General features: G+C 52.5%; 6 protein-coding genes across 6 annotated transcripts; 2 read left to right on the forward strand and 4 right to left on the reverse strand.

The window, feature by feature from the left end:
- Window positions 1–76: 76 nt before the first annotated feature.
- K460DRAFT_377843 (ribose-5-phosphate isomerase) lies at window positions 77–931 on the forward strand (the record flags this gene model as incomplete). Its single annotated transcript, XM_040935020.1, has 1 exon — window positions 77–931. One exon carries the CDS (start codon window positions 77–79, stop codon window positions 929–931), a length of 855 nt encoding a protein of 284 aa, XP_040789252.1.
- Window positions 932–1494: 563 nt separating this feature from the next.
- On the reverse strand, window positions 1495–3103 carry K460DRAFT_282329 (lytic polysaccharide monooxygenase; the record flags this gene model as incomplete). Its single annotated transcript, XM_040928560.1, has 2 exons — window positions 1495–2964; window positions 3020–3103. 2 exons carry the CDS (start codon window positions 3101–3103, stop codon window positions 1495–1497), a joined length of 1554 nt encoding a protein of 517 aa, XP_040789253.1.
- A 1164-nt stretch (window positions 3104–4267) lies between these two features.
- On the reverse strand, window positions 4268–7396 carry K460DRAFT_396028 (uncharacterized protein). Its single transcript, XM_040936080.1, has 2 exons — window positions 7034–7396; window positions 4268–6985 (listed from the first exon to the last, which is right to left on the reverse strand). Exons 1-2 carry the CDS (start codon window positions 7101–7103, stop codon window positions 4659–4661), a joined length of 2397 nt encoding a protein of 798 aa, XP_040789254.1. The 5' UTR covers window positions 7104–7396; the 3' UTR covers window positions 4268–4658.
- An 878-nt stretch (window positions 7397–8274) lies between these two features.
- Window positions 8275–8494, reverse strand: K460DRAFT_367434 (uncharacterized protein). The gene has a single exon (XM_040933578.1). The coding sequence runs from the start codon at window positions 8482–8484 to the stop codon at window positions 8329–8331; it is 156 nt and encodes a 51-aa protein (XP_040789255.1). The 5' UTR covers window positions 8485–8494; the 3' UTR covers window positions 8275–8328.
- Window positions 8495–8981: 487 nt separating this feature from the next.
- K460DRAFT_406887 (Nucleotidylyl transferase) lies at window positions 8982–10207 on the reverse strand (the record flags this gene model as incomplete). Its single annotated transcript, XM_040937006.1, has 2 exons — window positions 8982–10111; window positions 10162–10207. The coding sequence occupies 2 exons, from the start codon at window positions 10205–10207 to the stop codon at window positions 8982–8984; spliced, it is 1176 nt and encodes a 391-aa protein (XP_040789256.1).
- Window positions 10208–10494: 287 nt separating this feature from the next.
- Window positions 10495–12978, forward strand: K460DRAFT_283448 (DEAD-domain-containing protein; the record flags this gene model as incomplete). Its single annotated transcript, XM_040928656.1, has 1 exon — window positions 10495–12978. One exon carries the CDS (start codon window positions 10495–10497, stop codon window positions 12976–12978), a length of 2484 nt encoding a protein of 827 aa, XP_040789257.1.
- Between the last annotated feature and the right edge of the window lie 1214 nt (window positions 12979–14192).

Consider the following 14192-nt stretch of genomic DNA (forward strand, 5'->3'; position numbering starts at 1 on the left):
CTCTGTCCGATTTCTCCATTGCACCCGCAGGGCCCTCTTCACCACCACACCACTCCGCAGCGAAGCAAAGGCCAATATGGCAGACACCACTGTAGAGGCTGCCAAACGAGCTGCTGCACAGCAAGCAGTGGCCGACCACTTCGACCCATCCGCATCCTATGTCGGCATTGGCTCTGGCACCACCATCGTCTACGTCGTCGAAGCCATCAAGGAGCGCTCTACCAACCCAAACATCCTTTTCGTACCCACCGGCTACCAATCGCGTCAACTCGTCATCAACGCTGGCCTCACGCCCATCTCCTTCGACAGTCTGCCAAACCGCGTCATGCTGGATGTCGCCTTCGATGGCGCAGATGAGGTGGATACAGAACTCAACTGTATAAAAGGAGGAGGCGCATGCTTGTTCCAAGAGAAGCTGGTCGCAGAGCGGGCCAAGAAATTTGTGTGCGTGGCCGATTACAGGAAGAGGCAGGACCGCTTGCTCACCAATTGGCCAACAATACCCATCGAGGTCGCACCGCTGTCGCAGAACACGGTCACGACTGCCCTCAGGCTCCTCGGCTCGACCAACCCAAAGTTGAGGACCACGCTGCTGGAGAAGTCAGGACCCCTTAAGACGGACCAACACTTCTTCATCATCGATGCCCCCTTCCCCCCGCTGCTCACCTCGGCCGATGTTGCAGCTGGCAAGGGCAAAGGAGACGGAAGCGACGGGACGTGGGAGGTCAACAACATAAGCAGGGCCATTAAAGCCTTGACCGGTGTGCTAGAGGTGGGCATCTTTTCGGGTATGGACGGTAATCATGCGGAAGCACTACGGGCCAAAGACGGAGCGCGAAGTGCAGTGACCGGCGGACAAAAACCCATCGCCGTCTATTTCGGAATGGCAGATGGCAGCGTCAAGCTACGGACTGCGGACGGAGAGCAGTGAAAAACTGCTGGAAAGCGTTAGTCGCCTTCAACTGTGTATTGCATTGATGATTGAACGAGTGAAGACTGAGACCAGAGTTACTTGTTGCAAGAATAATGTTTTTTGATTGACACCATCCACACGAACACGAACACGAACTATCCTTGCAATGTACTTGGTGCCACATGATAAAAGCCTACATATCGCCGGATATTTGCATCCTCTTTCGGAAGAAACATTGACTCCATGTATCGGGGCGACAATTGGAGCATGCTTGATCATTTTGAGTCCGTCATACCACACACAACATTCAAGCTCGCAAAATCAATCTTCGTTGTAAAAGGATTCTATTGGCCATAGCAAAGGCCCGAACGGTTGTAGAAAGTAGGTAGATGGCACCAAAAAATGCAGCACAGTACAGTACAGTCGTTCACAATGCTACCTCAAAAGCAGGACATGTTTCATTCATATTCCAAAATAGGCAAACAGAGCCCGTAGGCTCGCGACATTTTCCATCGCAGAACGTAATACCCCCCTTTTCCATATTCCCACTCCTCTGCTCATCTTCCAAAGCAACCGCCCATCTAATGGCGGTGAGGGTGCCTTCGCTGACGGAAGCTTCCACTCCTCTTCTTGTAGGAGTCGTAGGCAGCAGTGACGTACACTGTCTGCGTAACGACTACAGTCTCGGTAATGCACTTGAAGCCCTTGGGGCACACCTGAGGTGCCTCGGTGGGCGCCGGCGCACCAGCAGACGATGGTGCGACGGTGATGGTGTAGAGGGGCGCGTCAGAGGCGACAATGGATGAGGCGGCGGGCGAGGCAGGAGCGGGAGTAGCTGGCTCATCATCCGAATCCGACTCACTGTCATCCGAGTCTACAGGAGTGGGCTTTGGCGCCGCGGCCTCAACGGGGGTAGTCTTTGCGGGACGAGGCTTTGCGGACGTCTGGGGCTTCGACTCCTCCTTGTCAGCCTCCTTGGTCGTGGGAGCGTCCGTGGCTTTGGCCGGAGTCTCCGTCTTGGACGCCTCCTTGTTCGTCGCACTGGTCTTGGGCGCGGGCGCATCCGCAATGCCACCACCCACCGTCGCCATCACCTTGCCAACATCCCTCACGCTTTTCTCAGGCGTAAGTACCTTGCCCTTGTTTGGGGGACCGTTGAAGTTCTTGGCCGTGCACTCGGCTTGGATACCCTGGCACTTTGTTTGCCAGATCTTGCAGCCCGCGTTACCTGTAGGAGGCGAGGTGTTCCAGCACACCTCGCCCTGTGCGTAGCAGTCTTTGGAAGCGGCCCAACAGCCGGTCTCGTCCGTGTACGAGGGGACTTCATGCCCGCACCAGTTTGCGTTTTCGACGAGGCAGCCGTCGGGCTTTTGGCCCTCGGTTTGCGAGGTCAGAGCATCGGATCCAGATTGCGTACCCTTGGCGGTGAGCTTTGCGACCGCTGGTCCGGGAACGGTGTATTTTGCGTTGTCCGTGTTGTAGATGTCAAAGTTGGTGGAGGGCTGGTTATTCTGAACATGTCCGGGGATGGATACAGTCGACTCAGGAACAAGGTTACCGGTGCTCTCAAGGAAGATTTGTGCGCAACCGGTATAGAACTGAGGATCTCCATTGTTGGCAGCATGAAGAGCTAGAATCTCAGGACGAGCGAGGTAGTAGCCACCCTCGAGGCCCTTGGGTAGGTTGATAGAAAGCAGGCCTTTGTTGTCAATGATTTCATCTGTGCACCAGCGTTGGGTGGAGCTGTCGTAGCCATGGTCGAAGAGCTTGAACCAGCCGTCGCCCGCAGCCTTGTCGTTGATGGCGGAGGAGACCTTTTTCAGGTACACCGCGCAAGGGCCCTTGTGGCCACGGTCTAGCGGGGGCTTAGAGGGGTCGTCGGCCCATGAGCGGATCTCGAAGGAGAGAAGTGCGCCGTCAGGAACCGATTGCACGCGAGAGACACCCTTGGTACCGCCAACGTTGCAGGCCATGTCTTCGCTGCCCAGGCCATTGATGGGGCTACCGGCAGTATCCGAGTTGGGGCTCATACGCATGGCAACGCCGTCACCCTGGCTCTCGTTAGTGTCTAGTACATGAATGAAGCTATAGATGTATAAAGCGTACCTGAGGCTGGCCATTGACGAAGAAGTCAGTGAAGACGGTGTGTGCAAGGGCAGCAGGGGCCGAAGCCAAAGCCGCAAGAAGCATAGATTGGGTCTTCATCTTGGTCGAGTTCGACTTTTTGGCGGATCAAAAGAGTCGTGGATGGGGAGCAAGTAGTTGTAGTATATGACACACGAAGGGGAGGGTCGCTAGGACTCAGAGGGCGAGCAAGCTGCGCAGAAAGAATGGATGTCGGCTGGCGACGTAAAGAATGACAGTGGCAGTAGAACGCCAGAAAGAAAGACAGAAGTTGGATATATGGCAGTGCTCGAAGGTCCACGGTAAGGAGGAAGATGTCTACCACCGAGGGGGGCTGCGGCTAGGTTTTGATGCCCGGCCAGGTGCTGCGGATCCCCCGTGCGGAAAGCTAATCCCGGGGCATCCCTGTGTCAAGCCTCCGCTTTGCTGACCCATTGAAAATAAATTCCTTGTGCCAGATCCTCTTGTGATGCGCAGCGTCTTGCCCAAAGTCTGCTAGGAGTGGCACTCCGATCCCGAGGGGCAGTCAGCCTTAGGGAGTGCCGTCAGCGGCGGCCAATCAAAACCATGTAACCTTCCCTCTTGGAACATGAAACACACAAACGAGCGTTTGTAGCGAGCCGCTACCCAAACCTTGGGTAAGGTAAGCCGCTGGTGGCGTTTTCTCAGACGGAGCTAATCGAGGTACCGTGCCTGGATTAATCTCGTTTGTTTCTGCTTGGCGAAACGATGCGCCCATCTACGTGCTACAGCAGCCAAAGCGGGGTTGTGGGATATGAAGAGCAATCTACGAGTCAGCACGACCACTCCGTTCATAGGCGCCTCATGTCTTGGAACGCATCAGCAATTGCCAAAGACAAAGAAAACAGAAAAGGAGGCTGCTATTCCTGCCGACGTGCGTTGGTGACATGCTCAGCACGGCTCGAGCTGACTAGCTACCTCATCTCATGAATCCTCCACAGCTTGGCCTAATACCAAGACTTTCCGCCTCATTCGATGACTTTCCACACACGGTTTCTGTTGTTGTCGGGAGGCTTTCTGGTAGCTGGTTTCGAAACGTCGCTCAGCATACGGCTTGCAGCTGGCTTTGTGTTTACATTGGGGAGGCAAGGACACGCCCCTCGCCTCTGCATCAGCCTCTCCCGATGATCGCCACTCTCCGGGACGGACAGCCGCATCATCAAAATAAATTTACGATTACGGTTGCGTTTGCCGATAGGATGATGAGGATTCAAAGGTCGGAACAGCCGTAATTGCAACAGCTGGCTTGCACGTGGAGATTACAGAGTGCTTAGGGTCGGGATTGGCCCTAGCGCTCAAGGGGCAACGATTAATTTTCCGATCCTTCAGCGGCAAGTCGAGGCAATAAATCAGCACACGATGCGTCGAGTGGCCCACTTCAGCGGCACACTTGGTCCCTGAGCCATGTCTTGCGAAGAAGAAAGGCACATGTTAAGATTTCGGGACAGCGTCTAGGTCTCCAGCCGCATGTTTGACCCATCGGACAGCCCCACAGAAACTAGCACTTCGCGACGGCGAGTGGCCGTAGACTACCAAACAATGAATGATGAGTCGAGACCAGATCCAACCTTGATACCTAGTCCACATATTGAATTAAAACTCATCCATAGGTTGCCCGCTTCTTCAATCGTGGTGTATGAGGCGACTGCGGATACAGGCTCGTGCTCCTCAATTTCATGGCACTCTCTGGCACTGGACTGTCCCTGTCGGCCTCAACCCTTTCCAATATGCCTTTGAGCATGTTCCTGAAATCACTCGTGTCTCTCTGCAGCTGCGCTGAGCCCTCGGTCGTTGCGACCAACCTTCGCGTGGCCCAATACACGTCTGTGATCTTTATGCCGTACACATTACGGAATTGCAGCTTCGTAAAACAGATCTTGACGCCTTCGGAGAATGCGAATCCATCGCGATGCTGGTTGAGGCAGCAGACGATGGCCGCTTCATAGCCGTGCTCTGCATGCTCAATGCCAATCTCTCGCAGACCCGCCTTCACCGTTTCTATCAACCACGGGCTGCCCCTTTTGGTCACATAGTGTAATTTCTTTGAATCGCCAAGCTTGGTCGTCGGCAAAGGACGTTCGACCAACGAATTGACCACCTTGGCGATGCGTAGCGTGTTCATATACCGGTCCAGCTGAACAGCGTCTGCGGGCGAGAACGTAGGATCCCAAGGAAACGGCCATGCACTCAGCGATATGAGGGGCCTTAACAAGAAATTTTCTGACAACACGAGTTCTGTCTTCGGTCGAATGCCTATCAAAAAGGAGGGGCGTATCAACTGATGCCCTGGTGGTTTTGGGTAATCTTCGTCAAATCCATTGGTCGCATATAAATGTGCTTGGACCGAAATGATCAAATTGCTCTTCTCCACACCGTGTGTGGAAGTGAAGATGTCAGTAGGATCATGATTGAGTTGAAAAGATTGCTCCATCCGTTTAAAAGCGTATAGCCAGTGATCAAGGAGGCGCAACTCGTCGGACACACGCCGAGTACGATCACGTGCAACCCCAAGACGGCCGATGGAGCCCTCGAAAGCGACACTATAAGCGAGTACAGCATTGTGATGCTCGCGAAGATGGAGGCAGACATCACCCAGCCAGCGGGCGGCGGCGACATCTCCATCATCTAGGCTTCCACGGTTGAGGTAGATACCATTGAAGACGCTATCAAAGAGGCCTTTAGCCTTCATAAAGTTGCCGGTAAACGAAGCACACACCCCGATAAGATGTCGTAGTATGCGACGGTCAGGCTGTGTTCCAGCGGTTCCAGATTGCCCGCGCTCGACAGCCGCCAAATGGTCTTCGAGGAGTCGTTCCGCGGTATGGAAGTCACGTCGACTCCATGCACCAACTATCTGTTGTGCATTCCATTCAAGGTCTATCGTTGCCGAGGTGCCCGTCTCAAAATATGCTGGATGTGCAACAGATGCTGGAGGCATAGACGGTGGGAAAGCCGCTGTAGTAGGTATAGTTTGAGTAGAGGGAACGTTCCGAAGAGGTACTGGAACGCGTCTGATCTCACGCGTGCTTGCTAGGCGTGCGATAGGTGAAGGTTGTGGTTGAGCGTAAAGAGACGAGGCGTCCGCATCAGAGGAAGGTGATCTGGCGTCAACCGACTCGCTCGATCGTCCAGATACAGAGAGAGAGACCACGGACGCGCTCAGATAGCCTCTCTGGTCTTGTGATAGTGGTAGACTCGACGCGGATGATGGTGCGGGACACGATATTTTTCCTGGGCTCGGTGCTAAGGTCTTCGGCCTATATGGTTTTGGTTCCTCGATTTGACCAAGATAGGGAAGGGCGGGCCCGAGATTCTGCGGCATCGAGGAGGCACGGTGGTGTTGCGGAGGTTGTTCCAGGAGTCTGCCCTCATTAACAGCTGTCACAAGCCAATCGATGATGACATCACGATAGCTTAGAGCTTCCTGCTGAGAAACACCAACGTCTTGAAGGTCGCGCAGGATTTGGGCCCATGCAGCATCGTCGTCTACATCATCATCTTGCGGAGTACCAGAGGTAATCCGCTCGATAGACGCAATGCTCTCTTCTCGATGACCGCCTCTGTAGTCATTCTCTAGTCTCTCCAGAGCGTCTAGTATGAGGACCTGGCTATCATGTATCAAGGAGGTGTAGAACATATTCAGCATCGATACACTCGAAGTCAGGCGCTCGCGGAGCATTCTAGACTTTTCTGGGTCCCATTTCAGGCGATCCCATGCGCGCTTGCTCTTTGTATCGAGACTGTTGTAGTGTAAAAGAAGCTTGTCGAGCTCCTCGAGTACTTCGGTACATGGTTCGTATGCGTCTATAAGCTGCGGCCGCTTGTTTTCGGGGATCTTGTCGTATTTATCCTGGATGTCCTCGAGGAGGTTCGACAGACTGCGCGCTTCGGTAGTTAAAGCCTTGTATTCTCCTGTACAATCGCGACCTGGAGGATTTCAGCACGACACGTCCAGGGAACCGCTGGGAGGCGAACAGTTCTTATACACCCGTCCAGCGAGCTCGCACACCTTGAATATGTCGCCGATGCTGACTCCGAAGCTCATGTTGAGTATGGACCTAAGGTTTCTGCCTTGGGGCTAGGAAAACAAACATAGCGTATCACTTGCGCGTTGCGGAAGGTTGGATACGAGGCAGGATTGCAGGCTTGGAGACTGACCGGGGAGGGGGTACGCCTAATTTAGGGCTGCGAAGGAACCGTCGAAGCCGTATGCAAATCGTAGCTCAGACTTGGACCCCGACCCGGGAATGGATTGTGTAGAGCTACATTGCGACCAAGAGCAGAGTCATATTATTCCGCATCAGGCACGAAGTGTTGAGATCGGAGTGTTTGTGTTGGACATGGATAGATACCCTGAAATCTGGGGACCTCGGCGCCGTTCCTTCCCAAAAATTGTGTCCGCCCACACCAAGAGCTCTCGTTAGGTTAACACTTCGTTACACCCTTTCAGTGGGAGCTTTTCGGTACACACCGAGTGTGAGAGCTTCTGTCAATGCCAGTGCCCTCCGAGTACCCAATCTAAGCTACCATGGTGTATTATATAGCTCTGGTAGCATGCCAATTCACGGGAATGTATCGGCGTTACTTATCCAACAGCGCCCGCATCTAGAGTATTATCAAAATTGGTAAAATTGTAGAGCTTAGAAGTGTGCTGTCTTCACGCGTATCGGCATACGATGTTACGATCAGTGCTATTTCCCTCCTAAGATAGGTTTTCCCTGCTATGACCTGCAATGGTACTTCTAACACCTAGTCTCACTATGCCATAATCAAGGGTCGAAACGAGATTCGCACCCTAGATTCCACCAATGCCTTTTCCTTCGTCATCGCCAGCGATCCTCTGTGCACTAGATAGGTATTCTACACGGAGAACCAGCGCAGTATAATAGCACTGGGGGCTGAAAGACATACGACTGGTAGGTGGAGACATAGTCTACGCGGACTAGAACAGACGCTTTGTGTGACTGCTCTTAGAATGATACCCCGTAGATTGGTGAGGTAGATTGGTGAGGTAGATAGGTTCCACGATTACAGTATAAACAACTCGAGGTATTCGGTGAGGATAGACGAATTGCTGCCTTCCTGCGGGGTACCTATATATACACTGTCTAATAACCACGTGATAGCTCTTTAAACGTTAGAATAGGCCTCTGCAGCCATAGTTAACCAATTAATTCGTAACCTATTTACTCAGAGGGCTAATGCAGAGGCACAGTCGGTCGCGCAGCTAGGGGGAGCCCGCGCCGCATCTAGCTCAGTTATCCTAGCGACTAACGTGTCGAGGAGAGGATGTATGGGTTAGGATTGAGCTTGTTGGTGGCGGCGTCGGGCGTGTCAACGGGATGTAATGGTATGGACGGTTGTGAGGATATTACGAGAGTTGTGGGGGCGTTGCACCTGTGGGGGCGCTTCTGAGGACTCACCATAGCAGATGAAGAGTGCGTGGCCTGGGAACCTGAGGACGAATGGTTCGGCGTCCTGATGCATTTTCAATTGCTCTTTCGGAATTGAAGTGGCGGTAGTAAGACCGTTTGGAGAACACTGGGAGACAATAAGGAGGGGTCTAGTCGTTTCAATAGAGCTGCCCCATGGTTTTGTTGACTTGGAAGTGATGCGAGAACCATAGCATTATGCGGGTCCACCCATTGAAGTTCACCACATTGCTGTTAGAGAGCACACTCAACGATGGAAACGGAGATTGGAAGTTAGACAGATGGACGTGCGGAAAGGTGTACCATTCATGATCAGATGTGACGTCTGGAGATGCGCCGAATGCATGCTGTGTTCGAGCTTCGGGGGTGAATCTAATACCCCAACTGATGACGTAGACATAGAAGCCTGTCTATTACCAGCGAAAGATAAGTATGAAGCTATTGGTGAGCAAGGTGAGGATAGAGAAGGTGTAGCTGCACGATAACTCTGTTTATTTGATTGGATCTAAGACAATGTTATCAATCAAACGCACAGGAATCTGACCACCTCCAACACCCAGCTCTTCACCCTCTTGTGGCTCCTCTACCGGCAGCATCTTCACTGCACCACTGAGGATCGCGCCCCTTGTCTCATCGACGTGATCGACTTCTTCCATTGTGTCCGGATCGGCAAGGCTGAGATAATCGATTTGGAACTTTGCGCGCTTGCTCGGTTCCAGAGTATCTTGTTCGAGCACTGTCTTGTCGCCGTGATCCACTGCAGGCCAGAGGATATCACCCCGCAGCCGCTTTCCAGCTTTGTACTGCGCTTCTGCTTTGCGGAGTGCTTGGTTAAGCACAATACCAACATTACGACGACGGGCACCTAGATAGACATTGCGAGATGAAAGAGCCAGACCGTCTGGTTCTCGCGAGGTAGGGATGATGCGCAAGTCCATGTCCAGATGAAAGTCCTTGATCAGTTGCCTGATGACGCAGGTCTGTTGAATGTCTTTCTGGCCAAAGTAGGCGCGGTCAGGCGTGCAAATATTGAATAACTTCATGCATACTGTTGCTACACCACGGAAAAAGACAGGCCGTGATGCGCCCTCGAGAAGCTGACCTAACGGGCGCATCTCAATGAAGCTGCCCACACCCGGGATAGCGCTGTCTGGAGGCAGTGTGGGGTACATTGTCTTAGTATTTGGCGCAAACACCGCCGTGACTCGACCCTGCCCTGCGCTCGCTAGCTCTTTGTCTATGTCATGCAGTATTTGTAGGTCCGACTCCCATGTCTTCGGATATGATGCCAGGTCCTCGTTCAAGCCGAACTGTGTGGGATTTACGTAGATTGTGACGAAAACGTCCGTGTTCTCGGCTGCTGCGTGTCGGACGAGCGAGACATGTCCTTCGTGGAGAGCACCCATAGTGGGTACGAGGCCTACTGTGCGCTTGTTGAGGAGGAGATGTCGCCGAAACTCGCGCAGGGGTGCTACATGGTGGAAGACGTGCGTCTCAGAAGCGGGCACAGATGGGCTGCGGAATGGTGAACTTGTCGAGAGGCAGCGGATGCCATTGTTCTTCAAGGAGGGCCGGGGCAGGCAGTCCCAACTCGAGGGTGAACATGAGCGTGCTGTAGGTACTACGGTCGATCAGCTTGGTGACTCAATGGGTCGGTGTGGTGCCATTCACTAGTTATATAGCGGAGGTGTGACATTGCGGAGGAGGCGCGAGCCATGGCTCCCACCCTCGATGTCATATCGCAGGTAGATGAAGGCTAAGACAACAGCACCGCTCTTTTAGGAGAGATGAGCAGAGAAAGCGCGAGAGAACAGCCATACTCGCAAAGAGATGAGAAGGGCAAAGACTACTCGCAACTGCGCTGAAGCTGCTATCATGGCAAGCCGCCGCATGTCCGAGTTGCCGTTAGCGCCCCACTAAAAAGTTCCAGAGTTCGAGATTTCGACACTCGTCCACCTTCAGAGCCCCCACCATAACTTAACGCAACACGCGGCGCAGAGCAAAATGGCCGACGATGGCATGCTCCTCAACTTCTCCATACCCGATAGCGGCATCCTGGCACGGCCGAGCTTCAAGGGCGGGAACTGGAAGGACCGGCTTACGGCCAAAAAAGCCGCGCAAAACTGGCATACCAAGGCTTCCGCTCGATTAAGCGGGGAGACAGTTCCCAAGAAGATTGTAGACAATGCTACAGATGTGAATCGCACAGAGCTGGGCCAAAGAACGAGGCGGACATCCAAGAGTCCAGAGCTGCCAGAAACTGGCGAACGGCCAGTAAAGAGAGCACGCGTCAGTGGAGACTTCAGACCAAAGGCCACCGAGAAGACGGACTCAGGCGACTTCAGACCACAATCCAACCCGGCAGTTACGAGGAGACCTGGGGAGAAGCAAGATGTGCCCAAGGGTGGGAAGCAGATCATTTCTTCGCTTTTCACCTACAATCCTGCTTCGACGACGAAACCCAAAGCGAGCGAACGACGCCCAGACGATGCGCCCCTAGAGCCCTCGAACGCGCCGCTGAGCAGTGAGCTCGATACCTTCACGTCTCTCGGCATATCCACGACGCTTGCAGCGCACATGCTCAACAAGATGGAACTAAAGGCGCCCACGGCGATTCAGAAGGCAGCGATAGCACAGCTCGTCAAGGATGACTCTGATGCCTTTATACAGGCCGAGACGGGTTCTGGAAAAACCCTGGCGTACCTGCTACCCATTGTGCAGCGACTCATGGAAATATCGGCGAATATGAAGAAGCGCAAGGTTGACGAGAATGTGCAAAGAAACTCCGGTCTATTCGCCATCATTATGGCGCCAACACGAGAGCTGAGCAAGCAGATTGCTCTGGTTCTAGAGAAGCTGCTAGGCTGTGCCCATTGGCTGGTAGCTACTACAGTTATTGGAGGTGAAAAGAAAAAGTCCGAGAAGGCCCGGTTGCGGAAGGGCATCAACATCCTGGTCGCCACGCCTGGTCGATTAGTCGATCATCTTGAACATACCGAGGCTTTGGATGTGAGCAACGTTAGATGGCTTGTCCTAGACGAAGGAGATCGCCTGATGGAGCTTGGATTCGAACAGGAGATCCAAAAGATCGTGGGTGCCCTTAACCTCCGAATGCGCGCAAAGAAAGACGACAAGCTCAAGATACCCGGTCTGCCAGAGAAGCGTACGACTGTACTTTGTTCTGCAACAATGAAGATGGACGTTGAAAGACTAGGGCAGATCAGTTTGAAAGACGCGGTACATATTCGAGCCGATCCTTCGGAAAAAGGGCAGGTGGAGAACGAAGGCAAAGACGACCAATCCTTTTACGCCCCAGCACAGTTGAAGCAGTCGTATGCTGTAGTGGCGCCAAAACTACGATTGGTCTCACTAATGAGCTTTTTGAAGCGCGCATTTGCGCGGAAAGGCTCGGTGATGAAGGCTATTGTTTTCATTTCGTGTGCCGACTCAGTCGATTTTCACTTCGATATGCTTACGGGCGACATAGAACAGAAGTTAAAGAAGAAGGATGAGGAGGCCAAAGAGGACGAGAAGGATGACGATACCCAAGAAAAGAAGAAGAAGCCGAAAGCCCTACAGCAAGCAGACCCCACGAAACTCTCCGTAACAAACGCCGAATCCCCCATCCTCTCTACCAAAACACACACAGTAACAGCCTACCGGCTTCACGGATCTCTTCAGCAATCCCTTCGCACATCCACCCTCGCGCACTTTACCAAGAACAAAGAGCCCTCGGTTCTTATAGCCACCGACGTCGCATCCCGTGGTCTCGATCTTCCCAATGTAGATCTAGTTGTAGAATTTGACCCTGCCTTCGCCCGCGAAGACCATTTGCATCGGATCGGTCGTACAGCGCGTGCCGGCCGTGATGGTCGAGCATGCATCTTCCTCATGCCAGGCTGTGAAGAAGGTTACGTCGACATCCTCAAGTCGGATCGCAAAGATACCGAAACTGGCGTACACATCTCCCGTCAGGATGCAGACGACATTCTCAATCGCGGTCTTGTTACCAGCGGTGTGGTAGATAAGAATGCGTACATGGACAAAGCTACAGATTTGCAACTAGCGATTGAGCGGTGGGCTCTAGCATCCCCATCCCGACTTGAAGCAGCGCGGAGAGCTTTCCAAAGCCATATCCGCGCATACGCCACGCATGTTGCTGATGAGCGAAAGTACTTCGATATCAAACAACTGCATCTCGGACATTTGGCCAAGGCCTTTGCGCTGAGAGAGAGGCCGAGTGGTATGAAAGTTCCCGGGCTGCGGACGGGTGCTGGGAGAGGGGATAGAACGCCGGCGAAAATCCGTGGTGCGACGAAGGAATCGGTTCGGGAGAGGGATAAGGAAGGTGCCCCGAAGAAGATCGTCGACCTGGATCTGCCAGACACTCAAGATACCGAGGAAGCTGGGAAGATGAGAAAGGCGATTAGAGCGAGGGAGAAGTTTATGAGGCATGCTGGCATGGCTAGCGAGTTCAACTTGGGTTAAAGATTGGACTTTCAATGAGACACTTAGCTTCCCAGGAATTCCTTAATTTACCAATTGTGATGAGTAACCTGAGACTCATTTCATCTCGACTCAGCTTGTTGCAGTAAACTTGTTGCAGTATAGTCAGGAACTATTGAAGTCACGTATGGGCAAATTGGAATCCCCCTCGACAAAAAGAATAGAACCAGATTGCGAAAGGAAATGCTAAATAGCAGCCTCGAACCACCGACTTCCTGGCCTCCCTTGTTCTCTAGGCACCAGCCAAAAGCCCAAAAAGGAAAGATAGTGTTTATTTCGAAGAGTTTTCGAAGAAAATCCTGAAGATCTTGGAGCTACTTTCCTGGCAGTTTTGCGAACCACAAAATATATATACTTGAATGCTGTTATTCTAGTTCATATTGATATAGGTTTGGGGGTATACTTGCGTTTGGAGGAGGGTGATGGAGGCTAGGCATATGCATGTGGAGAGTGCTGCCTAGAGTGGAGAAGAGAGGCGAAGTGACAGTGGGGATTTAGCTATGAACTGTGGACGTGATTCAAAGTGAAAAAGATAAGAGGAACTTCCTATTTCCACTCATTGTCTTGTACTCTGACACTATTGTTATCTCCGCGGAGTGCATTCAGCAAATATACACGAATCCTCTTGTTGAGTCAAATCTTTAGAACTATCCAAGTCTATCCAGAGCGATAATTCACATAGCGCAACACTTCCTTGTATATGCCGTGCACGGCAGCCATTTTACAATCCTCAAACACCATAAGACGCCGACGTAAAATACACGTGTCCAACAAGCTTAAAGTCCTGAGCTCGTGGTCGAGATAAGGTTTCAGCCTCTTCTGCTCTTCGCTGATCCTCAAAAACCTGATCCACCATTACCGCTTACCCAAACCCTACTTTCCTCCGTCTTTGCAGATATGCAAGTCATGAGACGCAGGAACTGTTGCGTGCCACATCTTGTTCCAAGGTTGTTGAAGATCTCGCGGCCCGAAGGTCCATCAGGCGTTCGCCATCTTATCGCCGACCACGACCTATCTAGGGCCGTTCATGCGCTCCGTCCTTTTTCTAGAAGGTCATCGTCAAATTACTTGCTATAAATGGAAAAGGTGGCTTGCAGGAGTATGTGGTGGTGTTAAACTGCGCTTTGTGATTGGTGGATAAATTGTATTCTGGTGATTTGAAGCGGTACGAGGTCGTGCGTGGGGGATTGGGGGGG

This window comes from Cucurbitaria berberidis (genome assembly GCF_010015615.1).
Source record: "Cucurbitaria berberidis CBS 394.84 unplaced genomic scaffold K460scaffold_3, whole genome shotgun sequence".
Taxonomy (NCBI): domain Eukaryota; kingdom Fungi; phylum Ascomycota; class Dothideomycetes; order Pleosporales; family Cucurbitariaceae; genus Cucurbitaria; species Cucurbitaria berberidis.

Bases quoted from the DNA above. Each gene is read 5' to 3' on its own strand.
- K460DRAFT_396028 (XM_040936080.1), bottom strand. From the start codon at position 7,103: ATGAGCTTCGGAGTCAGCATCGGCGACATATTCAAGGTGTGCGAGCTC. The intron at 6,986-7,033 runs GTTCGCCTCCCA...GAAATCCTCCAG, and splicing joins TGGACGGGTGTATAAGAACT to GTCGCGATTGTACAGGAGAA.
- K460DRAFT_367434 (XM_040933578.1), bottom strand. From the start codon at position 8,484: ATGGTGAGTCCTCAGAAGCGCCCCCACAGGTGCAACGCCCCCACAACT.